This window comes from Phoxinus phoxinus (genome assembly GCF_949152265.1).
Source record: "Phoxinus phoxinus genome assembly, chromosome: 21".
Taxonomy (NCBI): Eukaryota; Metazoa; Chordata; class Actinopteri; order Cypriniformes; family Leuciscidae; genus Phoxinus; species Phoxinus phoxinus.
The window spans coordinates 12,848,129-12,873,006 of NC_136896.1; the positions used below are offsets into that span (position 1 = coordinate 12,848,129).

General features: G+C 40.0%; 3 protein-coding genes across 4 annotated transcripts in view; 2 read left to right on the forward strand and 1 right to left on the reverse strand.

Moving 5' to 3' along the window:
• Nucleotides 1-15,023, reverse strand: part of itgb3b (integrin beta 3b) — a 33,422-nt gene extending 18,399 nt beyond the window's left edge. Inside the window, exons 1-2 of the mRNA XM_079594809.1 lie at nt 14,830-15,023; nt 745-819 (exon numbers count right to left, since the gene is read on the reverse strand). Coding sequence (XP_079450935.1) covers nt 745-819; nt 14,830-14,839 — 85 coding nt within the window. The 5' untranslated portion in view covers nt 14,840-15,023. The remainder of the gene's footprint in view (nt 1-744; nt 820-14,829) is intronic.
• synpo2lb (synaptopodin 2-like b) lies at nt 646-14,360 on the forward strand. Of its 2 annotated transcripts, none has more exons than XM_079594807.1 (4): nt 646-975; nt 4,316-4,467; nt 4,554-5,275; nt 10,025-14,360. In XM_079594807.1, exons 1-4 carry the CDS (start codon nt 874-876, stop codon nt 12,631-12,633), a joined length of 3,585 nt encoding a protein of 1,194 aa, XP_079450933.1. In that variant the 5' UTR covers nt 646-873; the 3' UTR covers nt 12,634-14,360. The 2 variants fall into 2 exon arrangements, with proteins under 2 accessions (XP_079450933.1, XP_079450932.1); XM_079594806.1 differs by having other exon boundaries at nt 733-975; nt 4,316-4,473.
• A 5,442-nt stretch (nt 15,024-20,465) lies between the features above and the next one.
• On the forward strand, nt 20,466-24,110 carry myoz1b (myozenin 1b). Its single transcript, XM_079594818.1, has 5 exons — nt 20,466-20,593; nt 22,562-22,731; nt 23,075-23,156; nt 23,255-23,426; nt 23,526-24,110. The coding sequence occupies exons 1-5, from the start codon at nt 20,506-20,508 to the stop codon at nt 23,752-23,754; spliced, it is 741 nt and encodes a 246-aa protein (XP_079450944.1). The 5' UTR covers nt 20,466-20,505; the 3' UTR covers nt 23,755-24,110.
• Nucleotides 24,111-24,878: the final 768 nt, after the last annotated feature.

A 24,878-nucleotide genomic window follows, 5' to 3' on the forward strand; every position in this document is an offset into this window, starting at 1 on the left:
TCTGAAAATACTCTGGTACATCCAAAACAACATGGGATAAAATTACTTAAATTGCTGAATATAAAGTAATGATGAGTACATTTTACAAACCCAAAACAGGAGGAAAGCAGCAGTTCCATATTCCTCTACTGTTCACATTCCTCCACAAAGTTCATCTTATTTGCTAGCAACAGATAAAATAAAATAAACATATATATTAAAAACAAATCTATTCAATAAATGCCAAATTATTAAATGACAACACTGAGAATCTGAATCCTTTTCATGTAAACATCTTTGGTCAAGCAACTTTATATCTAGATCAAATGAACAAGTTCCTATAATTATTTAGCTGATGAATTCCCCAGAAATATCTTGCTTGCTAAACATTTATTTATATTGCCAAATGAGTATCATTAAGCTTTATTTTAATTTGCAATATAGTCTTGTGGCATCTGACGCCCAAAAATAACTTCTCTAACAGCTCCCTTCACATTTTCAGGGCATTCACAGATAAAGCTCAGTGGGACTGCTGGGGTATTTATTTTTAGAAGGTCTATCAGCATCCTTTGGATGTGGCTGTAGATTGACAGGACAAGTGTGGCCAGCAGGATGAAGGAAGGAGGTCCTGGATCTAGACCACGAACCCCCACCCGCTGACCCAGCATTCCAATAAAGAGAGATAGAGCTGTTCTTGCTTCCTCACGCCCCCTTTTTGCTCTCCCAACACTTCACATGCTCATGGCAATGTGTATCTGCGCTCACCTCTCAGGACTGACAGAAGCTCGGCTGGCGGTCTGGGCCACGGAGGAGGACTGAACATCCAGGGATGGGACGAGACTATTGATAGAAACCAAGAAACATTAAAAGAGACACAGGAACAACGTACGAAAAATGGTTTCAGAGGAGGTAGTGGTGACCCTCTCAGGAGGTGCACCGTGGGGTTTCCGATTACAAGGAGGAGCTGAGCACCAGAATCCCCTCCAAGTGGCAAAGGTAAGGGGACAGTTCGATAGGCTATCCCTGGTTTGAATCTATTAACCAGGTCTATTAACCTGTTAAAAAATACTGCACATAAATAAAAGTAAAATCACATTGGAAGATCATATATTTAATTTTATATCAATATATATATATATATATATATAGGCTTTATATACTGTATATATATAATTTAATATATACATTTAATTGATAAATGTCTAGGACATTTAGCCCTGGTCAGATTTTTTTTAGCTGCAGATATGTTTGTTCCACATGTCTCTGAGGAATATCTATAACACTTGATAAGCCTACAAGATTAAAGTATTATTGAGGACATTTTCTGATGAAAACTCATGTGGGTCATGCAGCCCATGTGTGAGGTTTGTCATATATTGTGTATGAACTTGATAAGAACAATCTTTTTGGGGCCCTTTAAATGAAATACTCATTGCATATTTATTTAAAAAACTTAAATGTAATTAAGATAGATATAGCACCGACACATAGGCAAACATAAATAAGATAACACCGTCACATCATATTGCAACTACTTTACATGGTAGACAGCACTTATTTTATCTGTTGATAAATGCTGTTCATGAGCTGGCTGTGCGCTATAAGCATTCCTGGTCCATAGATAAACCTGCTAGGCTTCACAGTGCATCTCTTCACTCTTATCTAATTGACAGCTTTTGTTTGGCTTCCTCTGGAATCCAGATCTTTCAAAGAAGCATTCTCGCGAAGTTCTGTATAAATGAGGATGTTATTTCAGGACTGAGTAGAATTACAGCCACAGTGTCTACTTATAAGCACAGTATGCCCCATTTGTTAAGTGACAACTGTGTGCAATGCATTTTCCCTGATCTAAGGGCTATTTTGGATTGGTGAGTGATGGCAGAGACGGTCTAGTCTACTCTTTCCATGTTCCAAGGGAAAAGATATCCGTCACAGAGCGATGGCCCTGGCTTTTTTATTTAGAGAAATATATTTTTTGCTCGGAAATAAATGTCCGTCCAGCACCAGGGAGTTTCCCCTCGTCATTCATTTCAAGGTCACTTCTGCAGACTTTCATCTTGTTTCCATTTGCGGTGTGGCCTTTTTTTTCCATGACCATCTCTACTTTTAATTGAGCTATTCTGATCCACCCGGATCTCTGATTGCTTCTTTTAATCCTGGCATCTAGAACGACCTCAGTGACACTTGCTCGACTAGCAAAATCCTCTGGCAATGTTTTGAAAATGACTGAAGACGTACAGGGTGTCCTCATAGTAACTCATAATGTAAATGCATCCATACTTCCAATGCTTTGCAATCCGTCATGGTACACATCCACTTCATTTACTATATTAGTACTAAGTCCACTTCTCATAAACATGCACTCATTGAGTTTTAAACTGAATCTACTGAGGCTGAGTGACAACTGATTCTTTACAATAGTTGAGCACTTTATTTAGGCTATGTGGGGAACACATGGTGAATTCATGACATGCCCTGGTTCAGATTTGCCAAGAGTCGACAGCTGCCCTGGCACCAGCTGCACATGTTGTTCCCCCAACCTGCATTCGCAGACCATTTGATCGGCAATAAAAAGAAGGTGAACGGGCCTGGCTTTCATCTATTGTCTTCCAATTACAAGTTTGTGTTACCGGTTTTCACAGAAAAGCTAAATTAACATTGTGTTTGTAGTTTTTAATGGTCTTCATAGCATCATGCATTGATTTTTGTCCACAACTTGCAGATACAAAAAGCTGTTTTTAAAATTAGCCATTATATACTAAAAGTCTGAGACTCTGAGCTGCTCCGAGCTGTAAAGCACTTTAGGCTTTTGTAGGGGAAAATACATATTTGCTTTAGGTTGGTGAAAACATATCCCCTCAACTCATCAATACAGTTGTAAAGTGCCTTTAGAAGCAAGAGACAAAGACAGGAATGTGGCCGGCCTTTAGCTTGGTACGTGTTGATGAAGTGAGTGTTAGAAAAGCGCTCTTATATTTGACAGATGACCTCAGGAAGGCCCTACACTCAAGGAGAGGGTATTTGAAGATGGGCAAACAGCCATATAAGCAACTCTTTAGACATATTGTCCTGTAGCTTCATCCCTTGAATCTGTAAATACAAAACTCACTGGATGGAGCCCTAATCTTTGGTTTGACAGTGAAATTGTTGAAGTTAGTTAACTGGTTTCCAGTTGATTCTAAGATTATTTTTTGCTAAATTCAGAACAATTCTTAATACACGATTTGATAAACAACATTTTAGAACCATTTTTTTTTGTAGAATTCTTTAAATACTGCTAGGCAGTATTTTATAAAAAAAAACTAAAAAAAACAAAATTAATTTGAACAGAAACATTAATTCAGTAATACATTTTGCGGGTTACATGAGTCACACTCACGTTTAAAAAAAGCATCCAAAATAGCGTCCCGAACGATAGGCCTATAGGCGATATTATTAAATTTCCTCCATTTTGTCAAAAGCATTATCAGGATTTAAAGTTCAGTAAATGGAAATAAGTCAGTGCTCCGAAGTCAACGATTCACATTCACTGACTCGAAAGATTTGTTCAAAGATTATGAGTCATTAATGAAAAAATGATAATAATGTATTCATGGACGTGGGTGTCATTTGCTATCGGGTAATAGTCACTGCACTGTGCCAGCCTGAAGCGAGCATGAAGTGTTCAAATCAATTGTCTATACACACAAAATATTCACAATTTTAATAGTGCACTATTGAACTTGGGCCGGATTTACAACAGGAAACAGTGGCTGTGTTTATGTGATTTATAGGGATACCAAAACTATATTTTGTGTAGAACTTAAAGTTGTCCAGATAAAATAATTTTACTTGTAGTTTGAAGTTTGAGTAAAATGTGCCATATGCAGTCTCTGGGCGGCCCAAACTGGGCCCAGGGTCAACAACAATCATTTGTCACCATTGTGATCTGAGAGTATTCACACACTGACACACAAGCTCAAACACACATTGAGTGTTTTTTTTAGCAGTGGTCAGTCACAGAAAGATTTTTCTTTTGGATTTTTTCAATAAACCTAGTTTTGAAGCATATTACATGGTGTCTGCCGTTTTTGCTTCTTTAGTCTAATTGTTACAACTTACCCCAGTGTGTGTTACAGTTACATCCTACCACAGTTTAGTGGGGTAGATTGACATCCACTTGAGCTGTGATATTCTTGCAGAGGTTTGAATGGGTGCCTTTAGTTTGGTAGTAAACAAATGGGGGTGCTTTTTTATAAAAGTTTGAGCACTCTAGCTCAAAAATCAGTGAGTTATAGATCTTCCTGAAACTCATCAACAGAATGTTTGCTGACTCTGTCTCCCCCTGCTGTTAAAGGTGAGGAAGCGCAGTAAAGCCTGCAGGGCTGGGCTCAGAGAGACTGATGAGCTGGTGTCAATCAATGATGTGTCCTGTGGAACACTATCTCATGCTGAGGCTATGAATCTGATTGATAACGGCAGAGGAACCCTCCATCTGCGAATCAAAAGGTCAGGGTAAGATATGATTATCATGAGGAGTTGAGAGTCATCCTATTGAATTTATATTCAAAATAATCACTTTGCTTTCCATTCAGGGCCCCAGCTGCGTATCAGTCAGTGGTGCTTCTGGGTCGGGCCCCCTCTCCCCGCATTGATAAGGAGTACCGGGCAGCCTTGAGAGCCCTGTCCCCTCCACTTACCTCTAAACCGCCCAGTGTCAACCGAGCATCGCTCATGTCCCCCACCAGCGGCCTAGAGTGGCTTACGTCCCCTCCAGACAGTGAGGCTTACTACGGCGAGACAGACAGCGACGCAGATGTGGCGGCACAAGAGAGGCAGCGTAGACAGAAACGACGAAGCCCCAGTACCTCTCCTGCCAAGAGCCCCGGCCAAGCCTCACCCCAAGAGGAGGAGACTTCGGAAATGAGTGGCTATGAGAGCGCCCAGGACGTCTGCATGTACCCTCAAACACAGAGCTGGCCTGTATCTGATCTAGAGGGAACGGGGACTCGGCAACAGCACGTAATGCCTGGGGTGGCACGCAGAGAGGTGGTCTACCAGCCCTCGCAGGCTGAATGGTCACACCAGGCTGAAAATTCCTCTGAGAATTCAGACCAAAGTCCATCAGGAGCTGCTGAAGTGGACAGTGGCTTCCAGGAGCCCCCCACTGTACCACCTCCACTTGTTTCTCCAGAGAGGGCAAAAGAGGCTCTCATGCTTGCATCTCACAGACAGATGGTACCCATGGTCGGACCTGTGGACAACCCAGTGGATGAAGAACTCACTATCACGTACCAGGACAAGGCCAAGCAAGCTAGTGAGTACCTGTCATCTTTTTTAAATAACACACACGCACGCACACAAGTTCTTCAGACCGAGTCTGCAAAACTGCAAGCACAGTATACTCTTTGCACTGATTTTTACATTTAATGCAAAAGCCTCTAAAAGCCACCTATGTCAAAAATTAGATAATAATATTGAGTGAATGCTCTCCGCACATAGTGTACACTCTAAAAAATGCTGGGTTGTATTAACCCAATTTTGGGTCAGCCATTGGGTTACATTTTTAAATTGCATTTTTTATCCAACGTTTGGGTTTGTCCATATTTGACCCAAAATTGGGTTAAAACAACCCAGCATTTTTTAGAGTGTACGTTCATCAAATACTTTCACTTCAAACTCACTAAATCTCAGCCTCAGCCCATTCAGAAATGTCGGTACCAGCCTGACTTTCTGACTTGGCTTGTATGCATTGCATATTCAGTGTGTGTGTGTGTATTCAATATATATATATTGAATGTACATACAAGCTACAATATTGTTTCACAGCAGCTTCACATTGTAACAAATTCAAAATCGTCTGAGAAGCAGCTTGGCCAACAAGCCAATAGTGTCCATATTCAGCTCAAGTCACTTCAGTGTTGATTCAGTTCAGTTCAATAACTGTAACATTAATCAATTGTGCATACATAGTTCATACAGTGTATTTGTACACATACATGTACAGTATGTGTGACAAACTCCTGTACACTCCACTGCACACTGAACGAGCATAAGACACAAGATAGTAGAGTTTTAAATTTTTCACATCCGTGTGTAGTTTGGCGTGCATGTGGCTAATCATTTTATGTTTGTGTGTAGAGTTACTACGCAAAAACAATTTTTTTGGAAGAGTTAATAGTTTTGAATGATGTGTTTGCATTTGCAAGAGATGTTTTGCATGTTGTGTGGTTTAGTGTGTAGAGTTTCAAGAAATTGACCCATAGTTTCAGAAATTGTGTGTAAGCAATTTTAAAATACTGTAAATGCATCCTTGCAATCAAATAAAATTCATAATTCAATGTCAAATTAACAGCCAACTAGCATCAAAGTACATATTAGCATGCTTGAAGTAATATTTTCTTTGACAACAAAAAATGATTAATGTCCTCCTAACACAATTTTACTTTTTATTTTATTTTGTTGCATTAACTCATTTCAATTACTGTATGTAAATTGAGCAGTCAGTACAAAAAAATTATTTGGAGTGAATATGGAGGATGAGCTCAGAATTATTTTTGTACCGTGTTAAATTTATCCTCTGGAAAATTCACTAGAGACAAATCAATCTTCCATGTCAAGAAGGAGTGTGAATCTGGACCTGGTGTGATGCAATGATACTTGATGAAATTAAGCCAGAATTCAGTTTATTACATTTTGATGTGAGATCCATTCTGCATATTGCAAGATATTATGTGTGTGATGACACTTAATGTGGACAATTAATTTTGGGGAGAATGGGGGAAGTTTTTTAATCAGTCTGAAAAAAAAAAAGTTTTTTTCAAAATTGATAGAGAGAGCATGTTTCAGGATGAAATAATCTCTGGATTTGCCATACTTTGCCCGAGTTGAGAATGTGAGTTTGGCAGTCTAAATTGAACTGGCCATGACCCACGTAGTTCGATTAGGATACACATTTGCTTCATTGATTGTCATACAACCTCATAACAGGATATGGCTCAGTGGGAAATAATCATATAGTTGTGATGTGGGATAAGTAATTGAGCTCATATATAAATATTGTTGATGGGGGTTACTCATGTCCCTCTGCTGAGGGTTTAACAGGGCAGGGGAAGGGGGCTGGAGTCTATATTTGTCCGTTGACTCAGGCCTATAATACAAGCCTCTGTTGCATGCTGGGAAAGGCATGTCCAGTTGTTGTCCAGTGTCAGTGATATTTCATTCTCTCCATTTAAATGTTTCAGTCTCTGCTAGTAAAATGATTTTAAGATCTGGACTTGTTAAGCAAAGCAAAATATTCTACATCTTTCGTTTATTTTAGTTTTCCTTTTTAATAATATTCTTAAAGTATTAAGGACTTCGTCTCAATGATGGGTATCAAACTATATTTTACAGCATATAAATTAGTATGGTTCGGGCCAAATCTAAATTTACACTGACTGATAAAATTTAAAGCTGATTAACCTTCAAGGGTTAAATCAGTGGTTCTCAACCTTTTTGACTCCAAGGCCCCCCTTTATCCAAAACAATAAAGACCCTTCTTTCTATTATCTTTAACTTTGATTATGTAAATAATTATAGTGCTTTTGGGGAATCTTAACAAGCCCCCCTAGTGGGCTCTGGCCCCCTGGCTGAGATCTACTGGACTGGTTCAGGAGCTGTTTTTCTTTTCTTTTCTTTTTTGAGGTTTAGTCATATGTATTTCTACTGAAGCCAAGTGTTTTTTTACTAAGTATCATATGACTTGAGTCACTATTCAGTGATTTGAAAGCTCATCCCTCTCAAAGGTTAACAATCTGACCTTAAATATGAGATGCATACACAGGTGTCAATGATGTAGTTAATGACGTGATGAGGATTAGGAGTCTGTTTTTCACATTTCTTCTTATAGTACACAAAAACACATATGGAAACATTATTTGGAGTCAAAAAATATATCTTGTGTCTGTAGCTGATGGGGTGCTAATTCCCGTCTCTAAAACCATTGGGAAGGGTTTCTCCTCAGCTAATGGCACCCTTCCGACAGTCTGAAGGTCACTTTGCTTTCCAAAACTGACAGGACATTTTTAGGATTGTGTAGCCTAAATAAACATGGTTTGGTGTTTAATTCTGTATCTCTATTGAGAATTCCAAACTGGAATTCTTGTTTGTGAATTCTCTTGTGTGTATGTCTCTAAGGCTAGAGACATTAGTGCAGTGAGGATAAGGGTCCATGACAGCTGCTCTTCTCTGTCACTGTTAGTGGTGAATACAGAATAAGCCAGGGCATTCAAACAGCCTTGGTAAGAAGAGAAGATGAAGCGTGCACACACCTGTTAGGTCAAAAGAGAGTGGAATAAAATATTGTGGATGTGCCAATCAGAGAAATATCTCTGTCTCTCAGAATAGACAGTGATCAAAGATTAAATAGCATTTGTGGAGGAATTAATTCAATGTACAATAAGTGACACAACTGTAGTTACTAGCTCATAATTGTTACAATTAATAAAAGTAACTGCAAAAGCACGAGATGTTACAGAAATTGATTGTTCAATATTGTTCAATGGTGATTAAAAAGGTTGACCTTTTTATCTTTACATTTAACAATTAGTCAAATGTTGCCTCAACACTTACCTCAACAGTCTCAAACACATCTGATTGGCGGTACTTGTTTCAGAGTCAAAGTAGGTTTAGAGTCATTGATTTGGTATGGTTAAGTCATAGTGGTATGGTTGGAGATGTCAGCATGACCCCACATGACGCTCAGCTTAAGTCGGCCTATCCAGAAAGAGACTGAGGTGTGCCCAAACAGGTGGGAAATGTCCATTAGCTCTGTTCACTGACCAAAATAGCTTGAATGACATAATGGGGTTTCTTTGGGCATTTGATAGGGGCTTGCGGTTAGACAAAAGGTCTTTAAAAGGCCTGACCTCAGCCTACGGACTGGTTGATTTTGCACCAATGTGGGCAGAGCTCCCATTGCTGGCTGTGCTCCACTAGTGTGTTTGTGTGTGTCCTGCCAGTAAGGCTGGCTTAAGAACATAGTTTTTACACTGAACAACATGAGGAGCTTCACATTGCCTGGAGAGGTTGAGCACGAAGGACATATCTATGCAGGTAAAGACCTGAGGGCTTCTGTAGGGCTTTAGAGAGATGGAGCTTGGTTTCTGTTTAAACTATCCAAAATTGAGGCTCAAAAAAAGATGAGACAAGGTGATAGAAAGGTATTATTTATAGAATCTTGGATTTAGATCAGTTTTTAATTTTGTGTTTTTGTTAAGTTTGTTTTACTTGTATTGATTTATTGATTGATTTATTGAAAACTGAAATGCTTAAAAAAGCTCAGATATGTCAACCATTTCTCATTAAGCATAGTTTTGCAGGTGTATAATGGTTAACCTTTTTTTGTTGAATGGTCTTTTGTAATGTCTATATAATCGGAAGTCTGTACAGATAGTTACTGTATAATTTAAAACACACGTAGTCTTTATTTGAACCATATAAATGAGAATATAGAAAATTTAATATGGAATAATTTGATCCAACATTGAAGATGTTTTGAGGCCCTACATATTAGAATGAGAATATCCCATAGACATATCAGATTTCTTTACCCTGTCTTTTAATATAGATCCCGGATCCTCAGGGGTTACTTGGTCGAGCTGTTAGAATGTGACGGGCTATTTGTAGAGAAGGATGAGCTCAGTAATTTACCATGAGAATTTTGGTACCAGACATTTCAGCATCTAACTCACTGCATTATAGTGTCTAATATCAGAGCTATTCTGACTCAACTAGATGTGTTCCAATTTACTACAATACCAGCTTGATTTATGAAAGTTGTGACTTTATTTTTCGATGACTTTGTATGTGACTGTATGTTTGATGTTTCCCATTAATCACCTAAGGTACTGTTATATAAAAGTCACAAGATACACTAGACCAGACAAGGCATGCTAAGGCCTATCTTGCAGCCCTGTGAAGCCATGTATGTAAAACAAAATATTAAAATGATACTGTTGGTTCAAGTAAAGACATTTAAAGTATTTCTCGCTTATTGATATACACATTATCTTTCTCTCCTTAGAGCTACATAGAGGTGAGAGTGTACAAGAAAAGCAGGTGAAGGAAGCCCGATCCAGGTGCCGCACCATTGCTTCACTCTTGACAGATGCTCCTAACCCTCACTCTAAAGGTGTGCTTATGTTCAAAAAGCGACGGCAGCGCGCCAAAAAGTATACTCTCACATGCTTCGGCAGTGTAGACGGAGAAAGCAATAGTTACACAGAGGGAGAAACTGAAGACGAAAGCCTGTTTCCTGGGAGTGAATCTGAGCTTGATGAGGATGGTTTTTCTGCTGCACCAGACCCTACCTGGGATAGCGGTTACCTGGACTTTCTAGACAAGAGAACTTCAGCGTGTATTGTGCCTGACAGAGATGCAGAGATTAGCCCGGGCCTAAACGCCACTTCAGGAAAAGGAGCCCAGCTTTTTGAACAACAGAGGAAAAGAGCAGAAGAACATACGTCAAACCTGGTTACACCCACTGCCTTCTCCATGCCACAGCATCAGGGAGACTCAACCCTAACCTATACCCCAGTTACTCCAGTCACACCCCTATTCTCTCATAGTACCAGTATGGTGAACAGGGAACCTTTGGTCGTGAGCAGGACAAGTGTTGTGTTGTCATCTCCAGTCCAGACACCCATGACACCAATGGCAGGGTTTTTACCTGAGCAAGCAGAATCATCGGCTGCCAATTCAGTGCACAACAGAACTGCCAGGCCATTTGCCCCTGGCTGTGTGAGCCATCGAGCAGCAACTGCTCCAGTAGTCTTCAGGCCCTGCTCTGCCAAGAGGGCTGGATCACTGGCTCAAGCTGTGTCTGTGGCAACTATGCCAGCTCCCTTCTCTCCTGCTGGCTCGGAGGGGAAGAAAGCCATTTCTACAACATCACTGTATATCCCTGCCAGACCGGCCACCTACAATGGTCCTTCCTCTGTGCTCTCTCCATCCTCAATCATTTCAAGTCCATTTTCTCCTCCCCATTCAAACACTCCACTCTACTCACCAACTTATTCCAGCACCTCTGCCCCTTTTTCTCCAACATCTTCTCATGTTACATCTTTGATGTCACCTTCTGGTATATCTACACCTTACTCAACACCCCAAACACAGGCAATGCCCCTCAGTCCTCCATACCACAAGGTTTCTGCTCAATATCAGCCACCTACACTGGTTCACGTGCCAGCACAGCCTTTCTCTCCCCCATCCACAAATGTCCCAGGTTTTCCTAATGTCCCTGCCCCTGCCCCTGCCCCTGCCTATGCTCCTGCAGCACCAAATATGCAATCTTCCCCAGCCCACAAAGTCTCCTTCAACCCATACATCTCTGTATCATCCACTACTCCAGAAACAACAAATGCACCAGTTGCCCAGCAGTATCCACTGTTCTCCAACTCCACAGATGGGATGAATTCTCGAGAGCAGCGGGTCTCAGTCCCTGTGGGTCGCACTGGCATCCTGCAGGAGGCTTGTCGTCGTGGTACCAAGAAACCAATGTTCAATGCTCAAGAGGAGAAGGCGGCTCCATCTTACAACCCTGAACTACTGTCTCTAGTGCAGAACTTGGATGACAGGTCCCGTTCGGGTGTAGAGGCTGGGTTTGAGTCTGGCCCTGAGGAGGATTACCTCAACCTGGGTGCAGAGGCTTGTAACTTTATGCAGGCACAGAGATACAAGATGCCACCAGCAGTGGCTCCTAAACCAGCTCCTGAGATGCCCCAGATGCGAGGTAAAGGTGCAGAGCTGTTTGCACGCAGACAAAGTCGCATGGACCGATATGTGGTGGATAAACAGCCCAAATCTCCAGTGCAGCCTCGTGATCCGTCACCCTCACCCTCCCTCCCAGGTCACTGGAAATACTCTCCAAACATCCGAGCCCCACCACCCATTAATTATAATCCACTGCTATCACCTTCTTGCCCTCCGGTAGCCCAGCGTGGTACAAAGGCTAATGATGCTACTAAAGTTGGGGTTAAAACAGTGGCTGGCCAACACAAACAGGGTATAAAGGCTCTAGACTTTGTGAGCAGGCAGCCATACCAGCTCAACTCCTCTTTGTTCAGTTATGGAGGTGGAGTCCCTCAAAACACTGCCACTTATCAGCAGCAGAATGGTGTTGGCATGACAGGTAATTCCCTTAACCCACCGAAGCAGGTCCCTGTTAAAGCAAGCCGTGTGTATGAAATCAAACGTTTCTCCACGCCTACTCCCATGTCTGCACCCACATCCCTGACCCCTACTGTAATTGCCCCTCGCTCTGCCACAACTCTCGGTGAGCCAATGTGGCGCAGTGATATCACTTCCCCACCTCCTATTTCTCCACGACCTGCGGCACCATTCTCGCCACCTCCTCCTGCCCCGACAGCAGCCCTGCCTGCTCTCCCCAAAATATCCACTGCCCCTGTGTCCAATTCAGTGCCCATCCCACAATCCACTCCTGGGCAAGCCCACACCCAATTCCAGGCAGCCAAGCAGTTTAAGAGCGCCCCTGAGTTGAGTCCGCTGTCTGCTGGTGTGCGATCCTCAGGGTCCGGGAGTAGCCAGAACCTGCGGGTACCCAGACCCCGCTTCAGTACATCGAGCATGGGTCTGCAACCAAACGTATGGAGGCCTGGCTCAATACATTACTGAGAATCCACTGTGACACTAATTATCACCCTGGGCAAGAGTACTTGAGTGCTTGAGCTCTGTTCTGCTAAATGAATCGTTCGACATTAGTAATATAACAAGAAAAAGTCAGTCAGAGATGTATTTTTTTGCATGTTCACAATTGTAGTATTTCAGTCACTCCAGACAAGTACACAATTATTTTTAAAATAGAGTATGCAGCAAATTAGATGTCTAGCATAATAGATGTCTACATCTGTATATGTACTGTATTATTCAGTTTTTTCAGAATGTTGAGATATTTATGTACTGTGCACACTTTGATTCATGTTTCTATTTCAGTTTGCATCTCATTTATCTTACACCAAATGAACATGTTTAACCTATAGAATTGCACAGACACTATTTGTGAGAGCAAGCAACTAAATAAAATAATGGCATTAATATCTAATAATGATACGTTTTAAAGTTATGTACAAGGGGCCACAAGGATGGAATGATGAAGGGTAATTAAACTATATGACAGAATCCTTTTGTAACAGAAGTTAATGGACCGCAGAGTCATTGAAGATATGTGTACAAGTGTTATAGAATGTTCTAAGATATGTATTTTCTCGAGTTGTATTAGAGTCTTAGTGAAAGAAATACGCAAAGAATGTGACGGACTTGCAATGAAAAAGATGGAAAATCCTCAAGTGGAGAGATGGTACAAATCACCCCATTGCGCTTGCTCATGTTATCCATCCTTTATCTCTCTAAACATCTCTTGAGGTTGGACTGCAGGCCTGTGTTTGTGTAGACTCTAGAGTATTGCACAAAGCCTCTGCTTCTTGTTTGTGAGGATCAGTATGAATGCTTGAAGCATGTGCTCACTTCCCCAGGCCATGGTTTTGACTGAGCATTTACAAAAGCATGTGAACTCCCCTACAGGGAATTGTGCTGGGGCTTTTGCATATGACAGCTGAAAAAAGTACTCAAATTCTATAGACATATTCTGCAAGCGCTGATTTATCTTTATAACATGTTATGCGAATGTGACATTGACCACTTTCCCTGGTGCTTGCTCTTATTGTGAATGATGGTTTTTCCAAACAGGTATGACATCCATTTCAATCACTTGTGTGAGCTGTTTAACACCATTTGTGAAATTGCACATGCCTAGTTTAACTTTGCTTGCTTTGCTTTTTTATCAAAAAAGCCTCAATGGCCTTTGATGTAATGGAACGACATGGAATGGTTTGTACCATTTCTCTACTATAAGGTTAAGAGGGTTGATTGGATGTAAAGCTATCGTGTGCCTTGTGTCATTTAAGTATAAAGGTGATGACAGAATGGAGGTATGCAAATATGAGGTATTAAGCAAGATATACAATTTGAAAGCTAGAATAGAGAGGAAACTGTCTTTTTGATTTTCTGGGCCATTAGATAAAGTTATACACTCAAATATTAATTTTCTTGAACTAATAATGTATGTCATGCTTCTACACAACATTTTTAAAGCTTTAATTTAGTAAATGTATTATTTTGTGTTAAATATTATGAAAACGTAATTATATTAAATCAATTACACTTAGTGCTTTGGGTCATTTTAAGTTTATAGTAGAATTATGTACAATGCAAATGTTGAATGAGAGAAAATGGAAAGTTTAATGGACTTATGGATTGTTGGGCTCTAGGACTGGGAATACGAGAAAGACTTTGTATGTCATGGGTTAATATATAGAGCAATGGAAATAAATGTAGAAATATAATTAAGTGGCGGATGTGTTTTTTTATTCTATTTTCTCTAATGTTGTGTTGATTTCATAGTTATTAAATAGATTAACCTGCAGATATAAATATAAAGATCATGCCAACTGTTTTATAGTGTTTCACAATAAATGTCTGTCGTGCTGAAGGTCATGAAAGGACATGCAGTTATCCTAAAAACCACTGAGCGGCGCTGTTGCACGAGATTTAAACAAGTTCCCTCAGTCACTCTACTGAATCCAAGACAGCGCTAAAGTTACAAAACACTTGCCATGAAGTGTAGGCATATTTTATCATGTAGAAATATATTTAAAACATGATGTCATATAACCTAGCCTATATAGGCCTACATGTATCATGTACAATGAATCACAAGCCCATATTCAAGAGGTAAATAAACTGCATGCTAACCTTTAGTATTGTGACGAACAACTGTAAACAGTTATAACTAAGATGGCTCTGTAATCTTACCTCCTCTCATAAGGTGAACTGCCTTCTGACCCCTCGTCTATGTCCCGCGATCATATGTCACAAGATATCAGGTGCTAACTTTAACCACAAGTCTGTGTTTCTGTCATGAGCCACATACTTTCACCCTTCAGACGCATCTACTGGCGATGGCCAGTACCTCAGATGCTCCTCCTCACAGCCCAATTTACTTCTGCGTCGGACCTACGTCGGAGCCTCTACAGACTACGCACTGGTTTTCATTTACTTCCGCGTCGTTGTCCGGGTTGACCATGCAGAGGGAGCATGTGAAACCCGAGGGAGGGGTTCTAGCCATAGACAGTATATAAGATGGACACAGCGACCCCATAGACTTCAACGGAGAAAAGTGAAGCCCATTTGAAGCACTCACTTCCTGATCGCCAGGCGAACTGCGCAGGCTCAAACTGAGCTTGAACACGTGAGCAACGTGTCTGACAGCTGTCAGTCTTCTAGTAGCTGTGCGGAGAGAAATCTGAATCATTCCCTTCCGAATCTCGCAGAGACGGAGAGCGTGAGCATTAGCTGTCCATGAGCTAGCAGTAGGATCAACTTTATCACTCTCTGTGGGCTACTCCCTTCACTTTATCGGACTTAATGCCTCCACGTCCCCCCGATTGCCTGCGAGCTTCTCCGCCGGTCTATACGGTAATTTCTCTACAGTGCGACAGAGAGTCGCGTGAGTTATGACGCAATCGTTAGCCTATTTTTACAAAAACGGCTTCTACGGGGCCATAACGTAAGGTACAAGGTAATGGAGCCTTTTATACATTGTCGAGTTTCTTTAGAAATAAATAATGGACAAATGGAGTCTTTGGACGCCTCAGATGTAAAGTTATTCGCTGTCAAAGTGACGCAAAAATGAATGGGAGTCAATGGAATGCTAACAGCAGGTGAAGTTCTGCTACAATGGCGGCGCCCGCGGAGGCTTCAGTTTCCGGCGGATGGATTACCCCCTTGGTTCTAGCAGACCAACCACAGCGCTTGCGTCCAAGTAGAATTGACGCGTTCTTACATTTTTGGAGAGGTGCACGTCAGTGTACGCCGAAGGGTAGGCTACACGCGCTACACGTAGCTACGGCAGGAGTTCGACGCAGAAGTATACATTTGTCTTTAGGGCCCTATTTTAATGATCTAAGCGCATGGTCTAAAGCGCATGGCACAAGTGCACTTAGAGCCAGGGACGGACTGGGACTAAAACACGGCCCTGGACTTTGACTAGGCCCGGCCCAAAGCAATCGGCGCGCGGAAACTCGTCAACAACAATAACGCCTGGCATGAGTGTCACAAGACTTTAATTGTTGCTCATGATACTACACCATCCAAATTATAGCAATAGCACTGATGTTGACTAGATGTTGTGTTAAAAGCATATTATTCTAGATTAACTTGACTACTACATATAAATGGAGGTCTCAACACACTGCAGTCCTGTGTAAAAAACCTCTAGGCTTTGACTGTCTGACTTGGGGGCGCTTAAAGTAATTTAAAGTTGAGCTGGAGTGGGTGTCTTTCTCTGCTCTTGGTCTAAGCTCAACTTGAATAAACAAATGATGGAATGGATTTAAAAAAACAAAACAGGTTTTATTCCAAGATAGCATGGAATATTATGAATAATGTTATAACAGCATATTATACAATCTATTCCATGCTGTCTTAAAATGAATTTATTACTTAATAATCTTAATTAATTTATGCAGTAATTAATCTTACTGCACAAATAATAATACCACATAAAATGAAAATACACCATTACAAATGTAACTTCTGTATTCAAAATCTTCAAAGTTTGTAAGCATTAACTAACGTTACCAAAAAAATGTAAAAGTAAAAGCACAACATGTTTCTTGCATGTGGCATTTTACAGCTAAAATGTTGAAGTTTAGCTGTTTTAACTGTAGCCTAATCAATAAAAATGTAGCAACCTGAATATCACTTCCTAACATAATCCCTAGCAAGTAACTCTCTTTCTCCTCTCATGTTCCATACTTACTTGCTCTGGATCTACCTCTGGAACCAGCTCATCTTTCTGTCCCTCATCACTGGTGGCATGTTGCTGCATAGCTGTCTGGCTCACTTCTTTCACTTCTGCTAATATTTAACTGCGAGGTGCTGCTGCTGGCTGTGCTGCTAAATATTTCAGTTTGTGACAATTAGCGGCTTAAGTATCAAAATTCCGCAAAAAAAAAATGTAGCTCGCCTTCTCAGCCCCACAATTTTCTTTCCGGTTTTTACCCGCGGCCGCGTTAACAGGGAAAACAAACAGGTGATGACTGCGTGCGTGGCGGTTGGTGGGCCGGCAGGTCACACAGATGGCCAGTCCGCCCCTGCTTAGAGCGTGTCTGAATCCACTTTTGCTAGTTTAATGATGCAGGGCCCTATTTTAACGATCTGAAACGAAAGTATCAAACTTCGAAAGGCAATTAACTTTGTGGGCGGATCTCTGACACAAATCTAAAATGGGTCTGAGGTAGCTAACAAACTGGTTTGGGCATAACGTGCAATAAACCAACCAGAGCGTCATCTCACATTCCCTTTAAAGAGCAGGCGCGCTTGTTCCATGGCGGATTGCTATCAAAACGCCAAATTTGCCAGGCGCATGCAACTTACATGATGTTAAAGGTGATTTCGCAGTCTTCAGAATTTTGTTTCCTGGTTCTTGACGGACAACCCACATAGTCAGATGTCCTTATATATATATATGTATATATGTGTCTTGCCACTCTTGATCAAACAAGTTTGATCTGTCATACTTCTACTTTGCAAAAATAATGAACTGCTGCGTCTGTGTAGATGAGAGAAGCAAAGTGTATGCGCGTTGTGCGCACGCTACATTATGGTCAAGCATGCGCCCTTAAAATAGCATCTGAATAACGCGCCACTGACCGCCACTTTTTTTAGACTAGGTTTTTCCTGGTCTGTGGCGGAATTGTTTTCTAAAACTGAAAAATATCACCAGGGAACGTTTGAGCCAGAACACGCCTCCTCTTTTCGCTGAACCACCCCCCACCGAGTGCAAGTTCATTCCCTAATTTACAGACGTGTGTCTGTGGAGGGAAAAGTCCGCTGTGCGTCGGGTGCAAAATAGGAATGATACATGCGTCGGCGTACAAAGTCATTTGCGCTGGGTGCAAGATAGGGCTCGCAGTCTATTTCAGTTGCCTCAAAATAGCAATGCGCCTGAACACACCTCTTTTTCAGACCAGCACACCCATTGGCACACAAATGGGCGCAAATGCATTTGCTATATAAACAATGTGGCACAGGATGTGAAAATGATAATTGCGTCAGGCTCAAACTAGCAAAAAACACTTGCGTTGCGCCTGGTGCTGCATTGCGCCTGGTGGATGATAGGGAACAATGTTTGTCCTGTCTTAAGGCCAACTACACATCCTGTTATAGCGTGGTTAAAAAAAAAACACATTAAGATGCATTTCTTGATCCTGAGGTTTGTGATTTGTTGCACATAAGTTGAGCAGCACAGCAAGTAGCTAAGTTCTGTTGACATGTTCTTCTTTGAAAGAGGTCTGATTTTCTGTTTGACATTGAGAAGACTGACTGGAACTCTCACTGCGTGCCTTATGAAAGTTTACTGTGCATACTTTAAACTGGTAAAGTGCAAACTGTAAATAATCTTGACTCCTTTTCAGGAGCAATATGTCTTCATTATGGAGGTCTGTCAACTGCTTCTCAAAGTAAGAACTACGAAAAAGACTTCTCTCAGAAGAATATCAACAAGCCACCTAATATATAGAATAAAATTGTCTGTTTTTTAGCATTTAGTTCCCATTAAAATAAAAACAAACTGTAATTGATTTACACATATGATCATATTCATGGCTGTATACACAATATACACAATAAAATATTACAATAAATATACAAAATGGTACTAGTAAAGTAAATATTGTTAATAAGAGTAAACAATAGCTATAAGATGCTGCAAAGTTACTGAAATATTGTAATCAGAAAAGGGGAAAAATAGTAGATTCACAATGTAGAACTTTTGTGTTTAGTGAATTGTTTTGAATTTAGAATTTTGTGAAAGTCAAAGCTATGTGATCCCACCTAATATTCAGCTCAATATTAGCAATACACAGAAAGTTCCAAATATTTACTGTAAGAAATACAGAGGGTAAATGACCAAAGTAAGTGACTGAAATAAGAAGTGGGACATAATCTTTTTACAGGTCCTCCCTGAACATTGCTCTATATTTAGACCTAAAAGTATCTGCAAGAAAAGTATCTCCTCACCATCAGCTCTGTCCCTGTGCTGAACTAAACCCCCTCCCCACTCCCCAAAGACCTCCTGTCCCAAACACTGCTATAGGATTTCACTCTCCCTGGGATGTAGAAGAGAGCAGTAGTTGGTGGAATCCAAACCAACCCTAAGGAACTGGATTAACCGTATAACAGCCCTCTTGGGAACCTTTGATTCAAACTGCGATTTGATTTGTTTTCTGAAACATTGAATCTTTGGTCTCAGGTAAGAGGAATCATTGTGATGTTTGATTGATTGCAACGGGGGGAATTGCAGGTGATAAAATGTTATAATGAGCTCATAATCTAGACATGTACTGAGGGGGTTAGAGTAGGCCGAGATGATTTATTACTGTTTGCAAATGGTAAAAATATATGTGGTTCTATAGATAGATCTGCCTCCTGCTGCCTTTCATAACTCAAATAGATCTAATAAACACTGACATAGCACTGGATCTTCTTCACATATACATATATGTACAAAAATGATAAATTAATTACGTACATAAACACACAAAGGAAAATAAATAACACTCCAACACTCTCCTATTTATATGTTATTGTTAATGATTTAACTGTGTGATCCTTACTGAATTATGTTTGTTATTCGTTCAAATGCAGAAATGTTTCTCACAGCTCCTCAGAAATGTGTTTAATATGGCATTCAGACTACTCGGGCTTACCATTGCAATGCTTCAGTTGGACATTTGAGGAATTTGCTGACCAGTTACCCATGGTGGATTTATTTAGTGTGCTAAAACAAAAATACCCCTCTTTGCAACAAGAGACTGGTGTCGGTTATGGAATTTAAAGTTTTACCAATTGACCGTATACATATACTTAGTAGTTATATGTTGTGGATATTAGTGCTAATCGGACAATTTTAAATATCCATGCAAACTGTTACTGTTACTGTTAATGTCACAAGATTTTCTTAATACATGTTAAAGACAGATTGGGAAAAAACATTGGGGTTTGAAAATTTAAGATTTACCGTAATATTCCTCCTGACCACATAATATATCATATATTTTAGATCATTTATGTTTGTTTGTAGGGTAAATAATATTGTTATTTTTATGGGTATGTTATTCTATTTTGAAGTGAAGAGAGCATCAATAAGCCCCTCAGAATTTGGGCCCTTTGTGGCATGTTGTTGCTGGTGTTTTTATTATTTAGTTTAATAATAATTATAATTCACGGAGCTATGAGCATTCATAATTCCAGATATGACCTTGGTTTATGCTTTTCTTTTATCAATCTATTTCCTATAATATTATTTTGGGGGATGCATGATCATGCTAAACTCATACTTTCAATTTATCAGAAACTGCACATGGCATCTTTTCTCATCTTCCCCAGTTTATTCAGTTTATTTAATTCCCACCTCAGATTGCAGTGATGCCTGTCTCTGGAACACCTGCTCCAAGCAACAAGAGGAAGAATCCTTCGAAAATCATCACCGACTTCTCAAACATCTCACAATATGGTCAGTGGTGTTTCTTTGTGTCACTTATGTAGTAGAAATACACCGACCTTAATTCTGGTTGAACACTTGTGATATCCTGTGATGACCGGATGAGTGTTGTAAATGTCACACTTAATTACCAAACGCCCTCAACTGGTGTCCTGTGTCAACATGAAGAAGCCGGAGCCAGAAATGCCAAACAACCCCCAGGCTCTCTGTAAATTTCTCACGGTGTAAATCCCCACTGAGAACACTTAATTTATTGGTATACTGTATATGTAGAGCCTCAAAAAGAGAGAACACTTGGCATAAGCACACAGCTACATATTGCAACCAACTTTAATGAGGAGCTTGTGAATTTTTCTAGTCACAGTTTGAATTGTTTTTAATGCATCATTAGATTCAGTGAAATGTCACATTTGAACTAGAACAGCATGTTATAATGTTCCTGTTTTTTTTTCGGAGTCATGGGCTATCAATTCCCACAGTTTAATGAGCTGTTGCGATGCAATTACTCATCCCAGCTTTGACACACAAAAAAGCCTCTATCATACAATAAAGCCCAGTGTAATGAGCGGTTAGCCTATGCAGTGTAGCTGGCCAATTATTGTTAAATCTCAAAGACGTTGTCAAACTGTGTGACTTCACAGCTCTCCTCTAATGAGCAGCTCAGTTATTAGGTGCTTTGCGTTTGTGTGTCTGCGTGTGAAGGCTGTTTAGTGTACTAGATTCTCCCACTTCATCTGCTTGGCAGTGTGCTCATAATGGGCAGTTTGTTTACAGGACAACATTCTTGTGGCTAGCGTTTCAGAGCCAAATATATTAACAGCAAAATTACTGCCAAAAAGAAGAGCTGTTCGACAGAGATTTCAAGCCGCTTAACTTCATATCATTTAACTTCAGCCTGTTTCAGCAGATTGTCATGCATATTACGCACATTGCATGGGACAAATATTGTATGTGTGACTCATGCTCTGTTAAAACTGTTTATACAAACAGTTTTATACAAACAAATTAGATTTTTATTGTTTGTATCACTTAGCTTGTCAGTGTTTGCACGTTCTAGACAGACTGTGTATTTATTGTCAGTGGATTTGCACTCTTTTTGAAAGTTACATTGATACGCTATAGGTGGCGACAAGTTCCATGAGTCAGTGAATCATTCATTCAACCGATTCATTCAAAACACGGATTTATTCAGGAATGAAATATGTGAACTCCATGCATCCAAGTATGTCTAGTTCCCTACTATATAATTGAAAACAGTAAGCGAAAAGTGCAGTATTTCCAAAGTCATAAGCTATACATACAAAGTAATTATTACTTCTTAGAAATAACAGTTAGTATGCAATTTCAGATGCAGACATAGGGCCCTATTTTAACGATTTAAGCGCATGGTCTAAAGCGCACGACGCGAGTTCACTCAGGGCGTGTCCGAATCCACTTTTTCTAGTTTAAGGAAAAATGAAAAATGGTGAAAAATGGTTGGCGCAACCGGAGTATGGTCTAAGGGTTGTCCCTATTCTCTTAATGAGTAATTGGTGTGTTTTTGGCGTAACGTGTAATAAATCAGTCTCATCTTCAAGCCAGTTGCGCTTGCGCCGTGGCGGATTCGCACAAATGAGCACAAATGGATCTGCTCGTGCGCGAGGTTAAAACGGGTGACCAGACTATCTATGGGACAAGCCGGATTCCACCATATCTTTATGACCTTAACCACTTTTATTTTTAATATTTGGCATGTTTGTGTGCTGCTGCACATCCCTGTGTGTGTAATAAGCAGAGAGTATGCACGTTGCGCATTGCGCCGGGTGTATGATAGGGCCCACGGCCTTTAAGAGTCATTGAATTACTCATTCAATCAATTTGTTCTAAAAAACACTGATTAATTCAGGAACAAAATCCCCCCCCCCCCGATTTAAAAGGGGCATTGTGTTAATTCTGACTGAATTTACCTTTTTCCTTCCCCACTTCACTGATCTTGACCAGACCAGCAAGATGAGAATGCTGAAGCCAGTGAACTGGACTTGGGGACCAAAATCAAGGCCCCTAGAGATGTGATGTTGGAGGAGCTGTCTCTCATGAAGAACAAGGGCTCCAAAATGTTCAAGATGAGACAGAAAAGGGTGGAGCAATTCATCATCAGTGACGAGAACCTGGTCAGCAAAACAGGCATGAGAAAAGCAATAGCTTTGATAGGAAATAGAGGTTTATAGTGTGATAGGATCTGGATGACAAAATAAACCCTGACCGCTGAATCAAGATCAAGGGGTCTTCTATAAACATGAATGAACTTGTTTTACAAAAATATACTATAGACTGCTTATCATGTAAACAAATGAAGTATTAAGAAATTATGTGAGAAGAAAGAGACCACAGTGTAATTAAATTCACATTTACTCGGTATTCACATATTGCTACTCTTTCAGTTAATGAAACTTTAAAGGTACAGTATACAGCATAGCAGGATGATCTTCTTTTTTGTTCCTCATGCCTTTGTAGATAAACCTCCACCTGGTTCCTTCTCTGGATTGTGAGATGACCGCTCCACCTGAACCATCTCCCAAACCAGAGCCAACTCAAGGTAAATCTCACCTTGTTACATTATTGATTTTTTTTTTCAACAGCAAACTTGTAAGTCCATGGAGTTAGATTTTTGTTTTGCTGTTCTTCTTATGGCAGAGGAAGTAAATGCTGAGGCAGAGAAGGAAAAGAGACGCGAGTATGTTAATACATACATATCACCATGGGAACATGCTATGAAAGATGATAAGGAACTTAAAGAAACCATGAGGTGGAAAATGCCAGGGCCTCAAGTTCACAAGGATCTTCCCAAGTACAAGAGTTTCAATAGGTACTATGATATTTGATCATTTATAAAAAAAAAATTGTTATACACCTTTTGATAGCTGTTATTCAACTGATCCATCTACATGTTGTTCTTGCCCACAAGAATGGCTCTGCCTTTTGGAGGATTTGACAAGGCCTCTCGTCTTGTCACCTTTGAAGCCCCTGAAATCAAGGCGACCGACGAGGAGCCGCAGTCAGTGTCTGAGTCTAACCTTTGCTGCCGGCCTTCTTTCAACCGCACTCCGATCGGCTGGACATGCAATGAGGAGCACAGCCACATCCACATGGAGCTGGACAACATCCCCTTTGATGGAGAGACTGACGACCTCTAAGAAACCTGCCCATCTTATGTGAACACAGACGTGTATATACACAGCAACATGCTTTAACGCAAAGGCCAAATACAGATGCGTACAGAGATACACAGACCAGCAAACAGGGACCTTATGCACTCACATCCAAAAACAACTGATTCGTATTTGCATGAGAAAGGAATGATCTTTGCCTTTTTTCTCCCATTGTTTTGTGTGCTGTTTACAATGGAAACACATCATTGCATGTTGTGATTTGCTGGTTCATAGTTGGTAGACACATTATGCATTATGCTTGACTGCGATGAACTAAGATAGACATATAAAGTACCTAAAATGACCTAGCATTAAAATAAACTTTTGTCCCTAAAACAGAATATGGTCTGATTTCTTATATAAAGAAGCAATCTGTCAGTACTGTATTAATAATGTTTTTGATCTTTGTTTAGCAGCTGCACCTCCTGTTCAAATTATGTCACTACTTCAAAAATAGATAAAACAATAAAGCAATACACACAAAAAAATATGATCTAAAAAAATACATGCACAAAACCAATCAAAGCATGAACAGTGCTAGTTTAAAACAGATTAAGTATTCTATACTGACCCTTTAAAATTGTGTTTTTTTTTTGTCTGTGCCACCTTTTGGTCTTTCTTGCTCATTTTCTATTGTAGTATTTAACATTTAGAATCAACTTCATATTTTGACAGTTTTTTAAACTGTTATTAAATTTGTAGTAGAAAAAATATTTATAATTATCAACTTATTTGAAGTTAATTTTCAGCCCTGTCCCACATTTTAGATGCAACATCTACATGTTTTTAAAAGTTATATTTGTCTCTAAAGGAAGTGATGATGGCTCCTATTAAATTGTCAGCATAATTTAGGCTAAATTCAATTCAATTAAATTCACATTTATTTGTATAGCGCTTTTCACAATACACCTCGCTTCAAAGCAGCCCTTACAAAAAAAATATCCACATTACAATTTAGAGTGTTTTCAGAAATGTACATACAAATCATAGCTAAACATTTACAAATTTAAACAATGTAATAATTTAAGGAAGAAAAAATTAGATAATTAAAGTGATGAATACTTGTTTGTTAACAAATGATTAAGACATACAGAAAATTGTAGCATTAG